Source organism: Drosophila ananassae, chromosome 3R, assembly GCF_017639315.1.
Source record: "Drosophila ananassae strain 14024-0371.13 chromosome 3R, ASM1763931v2, whole genome shotgun sequence".
In the NCBI taxonomy this organism is placed as follows: domain Eukaryota; kingdom Metazoa; phylum Arthropoda; class Insecta; order Diptera; family Drosophilidae; genus Drosophila; species Drosophila ananassae.
The window spans coordinates 8,220,511-8,227,788 of NC_057930.1; the positions used below are offsets into that span (position 1 = coordinate 8,220,511).

The window sequence follows — 7,278 nt, forward strand, 5'->3', positions numbered from 1 at the left end:
ACACATCACAAAAATAAAATAAGTAATTTTGAAGGAATGAAAAGGGAACCTTGGCAAATGAACGAAATTTTGCAGTTTCTAAAATAAATTTTATTATATTTTTTAATGTTTTTAAACAATTTTTAAATAACAATAAAAGAGGCAGTTTTTGGCTGTCGAGCTTCACAAATATAGCGTGATTTTCTCGTCATACATCCAACGTCGTGCAATCCAGAAAAATTTTGGGGGGCTCCAAGGTTCTTCATACAAAAGAATGACGCACCGCTCATCTCCTTCGAAGTCGTTTGGCTCATTGGTATACCACAGATCCGATAATATGGGCTGGCCATTGGAAAACCACATATGCTGCCCCTTTGTAGCGTGGTCATTGCCAGAAGTCCAGTATCCTCGGAGATACGGATCGGAAATATACTCAGCCACAGCATCCAGCTCCTCCTTGGTTTCGAAAGCGACCAACTCGGCGTTGATTTTGTGGCAGGACTCGTAAGCCCCGAACCAGTTGTCTGGCTGGGCACTTTCGATGTGGTAGTAGCCATTACCAATCTTTACAAATGGGTCTGTGCTAATGTTTCGACCTTCCGGGATTCCTTTGGGGTTTAAACATAAAAATTAGGTTTTTAGGAAATTAAATTCATTTAGAACTCACCATCAGCAATAAATGGTGTTACAGAATATGCTGCTGAAAGGGAAATCAGGCCGAGAAGTACAACCAACTGTGGAAACATTTCGCCAATACTGCTTTTAGAACACTGCGATCTGGCCTTTTATACTCGACTCTATGACCCTTATCAAATCAATTGATATTTATAGGTATTATGACCAGAAATGGGTAAATTGGTCAATAAAAAAGCTAGAGCTACTTCCGATTAGTCCTATAAAGATTCTTTTAAAATTCTAATTAAGAAACACCACCCTCAACAATCAAAAATATTCTTAAAAAACACAACTATGACAATATTTTTTTTCAATTTTTATTAAAAATGTAAATTCTGAAAATGCGGAATACCATAGTTCTCTAGACCATTGACAATCTGTTTTAGATTCTATTTAATTTCTTGGGTTCTCGTGTCTCCTGCCTTGCCTCGATCCATTGCAATAATTTCAGCATGCAGCGATGAATATTTATCGCCAGTTTACATTTTCAATATCTTTTACTTTCATGGATTACAATTACCATTATAATGCTGCTTATTGATGTGAGAGTGTCATGTTTATAATTATGTATTTATGTATTTATGTGTTTAATGCGATTTTGTGGCCTTGGGGAAGCCGACAAATGTTGTGTTGATCACAAATAAGGGGAACCAAGCAACTATTGAGGGCAATATACATAGACAATATATATATATGGGTTCATATATTATATATATACTTTATTGTATAGTCGTACAACTAAAATCAAAGCTTAATCTCGTGACTAACTGGCCGATCGGTGGCGAATGGGGGAGAGGGTATACATACGTCGAGGCTAACACCTTCTCGAGTCACAAAAAGCTGAATCTGTTCTGTGAATTTGATTTAGTTGCCTAACATTCACATACATATTTATACATTTATATAGACGTACATATATGTATACGCGACTGCATGCTGTATAATTTATGTTATATAGGTGTATATATATATTTTCTAGGCATATCCAATATTGCGCGAAGCAAGCAATTCATTTCACATCTAAAACTTCATCTCTCGATGGAAAAGCATTTTCGTAATACAATTTCTCGATTTTCTTTAATGTTTTTTTTGTTTTTCGTTTTGGGTTTATTTAGGTTTTTCATTTATCTTGGGTATGTATTTAAGGTTTGGCCACGACGCTGAGACGATCTACAATGTTTGTGGCTGATGTTGAGCTGTCCATATGCACCATAACCAGATGAGGCCTCTCTTCGCGCTCCCCGTTTACTGCTCCTCGTCGCCCAGCTCGTGCTTGATCTTGGAGAAGTCGAACGTCTCGCCAGTGCCGCGCTTGAATATGTTCAACACATCCAGGCAAGTGGTCTCGAAGTGCGTGGTCGCGTCGTACGACTCCGAGATGAAGATCTGCGACTCGGATCCGTCATCGATCGGCTCCAAGTAGTCCGAGATGGTAACGAACTTTTGTGCGATCGGCTCGAGCAAGTCCAGACCCGGCTTGATCTCAACCTCCGGGTTCTCGGTCTCCACGGTGGTCGAGACCATGCCCACGAACCAGCCCTTGGCGGCCACCTGGTGGGTGGAGCTCACCAGCGACACGTAAATGTCCGACTTGCGGCCCACCTGCTTCTGTGGAATGATAATCTGCGTGGAGAGACCGTCCTTGGTGCTGGCCACCGGATGGTCCAGAATGCAAATGCAACGAATCACCTTGCCACGCTTGCGCACCTGTCAGATGGAGAAGTTATTAAAGGATCTTAAGTAACTATGTTTTTGGGCACTAACCTTATCGGGCACATAACTGGGGTCGCAGTAGACCTGCTTGCACTTGGCGACCTCGTCGCCGGAGCGCACGCCGACTACCTTGCCGCCCTCGCCCAGAACGATCTCGTTGATGGGCTTGTCCAGCATGTAGGTGCCGCCGTAGATGGCCGACAGCCGGGCGAATCCCTGGGGCAGCTCGCCCAGGCCATACATGGGGTAGAGGTAGGGCGACTTGCCATACCGTGCCAGCGAGTCCGAGTAGAGCTTGATGCGCCGGATGGTGTTCACGGCTGGCTCGTTCAGATACTCGTCATCGCGGAACAGGGCCAGGGCGTGGCCGGTGAAGTCCTGCGTGTTCTTGTCCAGTCCGAACTTGTCGTACAGGCCCTGCATGTTGGCCTTGGTGGGGTCGAAGTCCTTCCAGGTCTTGGGATCGTCCTCCCGGAAGTCCTGCACATAGATGAGGAAGTTCCGGAAGCGCCGCTTCTCGAACATGCCTGCGAACGGAATGTGTGTGCATAAGTATCGTTTACCATATTGGTCAGTCCTGGAAACAGGATCTGCATAAATGGGAGTGCAGGCATGGGGTTTTGAGTTTCAATTTCCATTTGCATGCCACACACACACACACACACACACAGGGCCACGCAACAACAAGGTTGTCCGTAGGGCTGTAAGACCTCTAATTTAGGGGGCGGAGAGCCACCACCACCACCGACAATTCAAAAACCGCTTGGCCACAAAATGACGTCATGCGGAGCATACGTACATAAAATGCAAATATAGTTGGAAATTGGCAAAGCAAAAAAAAATTTTACAAATAATACAGTTATTATTATTATTTTTTTTAAATTTAAGAACTGTTATGAAATCCATATGTAAAAATTACATGAAAATTTTAGACAAAATAAGTCTTTTTTTAACCAACTGCTCCAAGCCATACTTCCATTAACTTTGTGTTACCGCTATTGAAGTTCAGACAGTTCATAGAATGGCTTAGAATTCCCGGAACTCACATAAAGAAGAATGTCGTCACATTTGAAAATTTAAATACTATAACGACTTAATACATATACTACAAGACATTTAATTTAATATCTGTATTAAGTATATAAAATAATTGTATTTAAATTTGATTTTTAAGCAAATCTCCTGAAAAAAGCAAAGTGAAAGGGTTCAATGCCCCGAAAAAACGACTTTTGAAAAGCGTCTTTCCAAAAAATACATTCAACAAAATTCAAACTCCAATCAGAAATAAATAGACCGTGCTGGCCAAACTTGGCTAATTGCACTTTGTTGCCAACACCACGAAGGAGAGGAATTGAAAAGCAAAAAATTCAACTGAAGCGAATGTCAGGTGTAGTGTAGAGGCGAGCAATTAGCGGCAGGTGGGGAGAGACAAAGAGCTGCGATGAATCAGCCTGGAGCTGGAGAGCTGGATTTTAACCAAATTTTCCAGCAATTCTAATCAGAGTGCAGGGGCATAAAATTGTATAAATTCTGGGCCAAAAGAATGGCAGAGGAAGGTGTGTGGAAATTATGTGGCGGCCGAAAAACAACTGTTTTTCGCACTCACACACTGACAGGGCTCGGCTGCAGATAGCAAATACGTGTCACAGTCGAAAGCAACATCAACACGAACAAGAGCCACGGAATCCAGCGAGTGTAAAAGTGGAGACAAAGAAAGGGCAGATAGAGAGAGCCGGAGAGGCGAGGCGGCTCAGATAAGAGAGTCGAGTCGAGTCGAGTCGAGTACACACACACACTGGCGCACAGCTGGCAATTTGCACAAATTGCTAGATTGGATAAGAAAAGTATGGGGAATAAGGGTTAATGGAATACTAACCCATGAGATCGGATGCCAGGGCCTCCTTCTGGTCCACCGGCACCTTGGCTATCTTGCCGCCCTTGTAAACGTAGCTGCCCTCGATGGACTTGAACTCCAGATAGCGGGTGACGCCCGTGTGGATGAGCAGCTTGACCAGCTGGCCGTTGGCCATCAGGAACTTAGGGATGAGGTCCACGTTCCAGTCGCGGCCACGCCCGAACCGCTCGCCGGGCGCCTCCAGGCCGTAGCGCTGGAACAGCTCCTCCAGCGGGGTAATCGAGGCCGACTCGCCGCCGTAGTACTTGTTCCGATCAATATGCAGCACCTTCTTGCCGGACACGGACAGCATCCCGCTGAGGATGCACTCCTTCAGGCCTGTGCCGAGCACGATCGCGTCGTATTCCTCATTCATCTTGGCTCTGGCTTTCTCTCACTGCACTTGGGGGAAAGAAATCTTTTTTTTTTCCTCGGATCTGTGGTTTTCCGGTTCTTGCTTCTTGCCTCTTTTCACTTGCTGCGACGTTTTCGACGGTGACTTTTCTGTTTTTCGTTCAATTTTTTTTTCGTTCAATAATTTTTCTCTACTCGCTTCTTCGTGGTCAGGGTTGCATTTCGCGGTATTTTTGCCGTGGCCTATCGCCGGTAATTTGCGCGAGGACGGCCAACGGGGAGACGCCACTGCTAATTTTGACATAAAACACAAATAAAACGCTATTCCATAATAAATTTGTCGTTAAAAATAGGGTTTGACATTTTTTGGGTCTGCGGTATTTTCAGGGATGCATTTCTGGGCGCGCGATTCAAAAATTGCAATTGTGAGCTTGAGTTTGACCTAAAGTACCACGCGTTCAAGATGAAATATTTTATTATTTATATTTATGTTAAATCTAAAGACATCACTAAAATATAATTCATTTTAAACTGTGAGGGAAAAAATCTTGGAAATATATTTCCAAATTTTAAAGGTACTAAATTCTAACAATAAATGAATTTTGAAATCACTTAATCAAGTTTAAAATAAATAACTGAGCCGATAACTTGCAGTTCGCCTATCGACATTTATCCACCTCTATCAATAAATAAAAGAAAATATAAACAAGCGGGCAACCAAGATATTGGCTTGTTTTGCCGTGAATAAAAATTAAAATGTCAGAGGACATAGAAACTATCGTGGACATCCTTAATCTCTATAAATCTGTGATAGACTTCTGCGAAGGGGAGAGGCTAAGAAGACTGAGGCAGAAGGAGCAGAGTCCCAATCATGTTGAAAGCCCCCAGAAGGAGATCAAATTCGAATGCGAGGAGACTTTCCGAGTCTTCCACAGCATGTCCTCGTTGTCCTACCGCAAGTTATTGCACGTCCTGCGTAGGAGACTGGAGCTGCAGGACTCGCGGATGGGCAACGTCCAGAAGGTCTCTCCAGAAGTGCGCCTGCAAATGACACTGCGCTTCTTAGCCACCGGCGAGTCTTTCGGCACTTTGACTGGCGTTTTTCACATTCCCACGGCTGATGTCCGGAACATAGTGGCGGAAACCCTAGCTTCCATTGTGAAACGCCTAAAAAGAACATTCCTTCAGATTCCCAGGTCCGAGGAGGCTTGGCTTCAAATTGCCAGCGATTTCCAGGATCTGTGGAATTTCCCCCACTGCTTGGGAGCCGTAGGTAATGTTTTCTTTTTACTCAAAACAGGATCTAAAATTAAAGTTTTAATTATTTTACAGATGGTCACCACTTAGCCTTCCGGGGCGGTACCGAGGCTGATGAAAGCTACTCCAACTACCGGAACTTTAACAGTATCATACTGCTGGCCCTCGTAGACGCTCAGCACCGGTTCCTCCACATAGACGCTACCTCCAAGGGAGGCGCGACAGATGCTTTTAACCAAAGCTCTTTGTTCGATGCAATGGAAAGCAATTGGCTGAATATACCGCCCGAATGCTGTTTGCTTGGTCTCGATGAAGAGCTGCCGCATGTGATCCTAGCTGATCAGGGATTCACCCTGCAACCGTGGCTAATGAAGCCCTACGAGGCTCCCGCAAACCTAACCAGAAAGATGTTCAACTACCGACTGAATCGCGCTCACCGTGTGGCGATAAACGCCCTCGGCATAATGAACAGTAAATTTAGGGCGCTGCAAACGGAGATAAACTTGGAGGTGCCACAAATGGAGAAACTGGTGACTGCCACTGGCATCCTGCACAATTTCCTTATTGGCGAAGAGGGCGAGGACTATCTGCGGGGCTTAGAGAAAGAAGACACAGAATGCATGGCCATCATTCCGGGAGATTGGCGCTCCAACACCTTTTTAATGGGCCTGGAGCCTTCGCCAGTTCAGTTGGACGAAAGCGAAAATGTCTCAAGTTCGATAAGAGACGGATTCGCAACGTATCTAAGCTCCACGGGCGTTGTGCCCTGGCAGTTTGAAATAACTGAGTTTTTATAAGAGCACCTTTTAAATACAACAGATAACTTTAACACAGTGTAATTAAATTATTTCCTAATTTAATTAATTGACTAGGTCCATGTCCTTAACAGAGTTTACAGAGCGTGCCTCGCAAATATACCGCCTCGGAATTTTGCAGTTATTGTCATTCAATGCATGGCTTTTTACGATCTATCGTTTCGATCCAATTTCATCGCAATGCTCATCGCCCCCCATATTATTAGGTTCTCCCGGATACCAAATTTCCAGATCAATGGGATTTCCAGTCTCGAACCACCGATGTTTGCCCTGTTCAGCCAAGTCTGTTCCAGAGGTCCAATAAATGTCGTCGATATTGTTGGTCCAAAGATAGAAATTGATGTAGTGCCACTCCAAGTAGGTTTCAAAGGATATGAGATCAGCGTTTATCTGGTGACAAGATTGGGCAGCGTCGTACCAATTCCTATACTCTTTGGTTTCAAAGTAGTAACTTTTATTGCCGATTTGAACGAATTCTACCGCATTGGCCAAAGAAGTCAGGCCAAATACGGTGAGGAATAATGTGAATTTAAAATGCATTGTAAAATTGATTGCACACTAACCGACTGGATCGTAAAAATTGTCCTTTTA

The 7,278-nt window shown here is 44.0% G+C and overlaps 4 protein-coding genes across 4 annotated transcripts; 1 reads left to right on the forward strand and 3 right to left on the reverse strand.

Moving 5' to 3' along the window:
- Positions 1-99: 99 nt before the first annotated feature.
- Positions 100-948, reverse strand: LOC116656063 (C-type lectin 37Da-like). Its single transcript, XM_032455407.2, has 2 exons — positions 647-948; positions 100-587 (listed from the first exon to the last, which is right to left on the reverse strand). Exons 1-2 carry the CDS (start codon positions 723-725, stop codon positions 163-165), a joined length of 504 nt encoding a protein of 167 aa, XP_032311298.1. The 5' UTR covers positions 726-948; the 3' UTR covers positions 100-162.
- A 398-nt stretch (positions 949-1,346) lies between these two features.
- On the reverse strand, positions 1,347-4,937 carry LOC6504664 (rab GDP dissociation inhibitor alpha). Its single transcript, XM_001964843.4, has 3 exons — positions 4,244-4,937; positions 2,419-2,894; positions 1,347-2,361 (listed from the first exon to the last, which is right to left on the reverse strand). The coding sequence occupies exons 1-3, from the start codon at positions 4,635-4,637 to the stop codon at positions 1,900-1,902; spliced, it is 1,332 nt and encodes a 443-aa protein (XP_001964879.1). The 5' UTR covers positions 4,638-4,937; the 3' UTR covers positions 1,347-1,899.
- Positions 4,938-5,252: 315 nt separating this feature from the next.
- On the forward strand, positions 5,253-6,701 carry LOC6505404 (putative nuclease HARBI1). Its single transcript, XM_001964844.4, has 2 exons — positions 5,253-5,888; positions 5,948-6,701. Exons 1-2 carry the CDS (start codon positions 5,372-5,374, stop codon positions 6,667-6,669), a joined length of 1,239 nt encoding a protein of 412 aa, XP_001964880.1. The 5' UTR covers positions 5,253-5,371; the 3' UTR covers positions 6,670-6,701.
- LOC6504653 (C-type lectin 37Da) lies at positions 6,644-7,251 on the reverse strand. The gene has a single exon (XM_001964845.3). It carries the CDS (start codon positions 7,225-7,227, stop codon positions 6,841-6,843), a length of 387 nt encoding a protein of 128 aa, XP_001964881.1. The 5' UTR covers positions 7,228-7,251; the 3' UTR covers positions 6,644-6,840.
- Positions 7,252-7,278: the final 27 nt, after the last annotated feature.

Excerpts from the sequence above, each read along its gene's own strand:
- LOC116656063 (XM_032455407.2), bottom strand. The coding sequence starts at position 725 with ATGTTTCCACAGTTGGTTGTACTTCTCGGCCTGATTTCCCTTTCAGCA. Across the intron at positions 588-646 it reads AACACCATTTATTGCTGATG|GAATCCCGGAAGGTCGAAAC; the intron begins GTGAGTTCTAAA and ends TAAACCCCAAAG.
- LOC6504664 (XM_001964843.4), bottom strand. The coding sequence starts at position 4,637 with ATGAATGAGGAATACGACGCGATCGTGCTCGGCACAGGCCTGAAGGAG. Across the intron at positions 2,895-4,243 it reads CCTGGCATCCGATCTCATGG|GCATGTTCGAGAAGCGGCGC; the intron begins GTTAGTATTCCA and ends TTCCGTTCGCAG. Across the intron at positions 2,362-2,418 it reads CCAGTTATGTGCCCGATAAG|GTGCGCAAGCGTGGCAAGGT; the intron begins GTTAGTGCCCAA and ends TCCATCTGACAG.
- LOC6505404 (XM_001964844.4), top strand. The coding sequence starts at position 5,372 with ATGTCAGAGGACATAGAAACTATCGTGGACATCCTTAATCTCTATAAA. Across the intron at positions 5,889-5,947 it reads CCACTGCTTGGGAGCCGTAG|ATGGTCACCACTTAGCCTTC; the intron begins GTAATGTTTTCT and ends ATTATTTTACAG.
- LOC6504653 (XM_001964845.3), bottom strand. The coding sequence starts at position 7,227 with ATGCATTTTAAATTCACATTATTCCTCACCGTATTTGGCCTGACTTCT.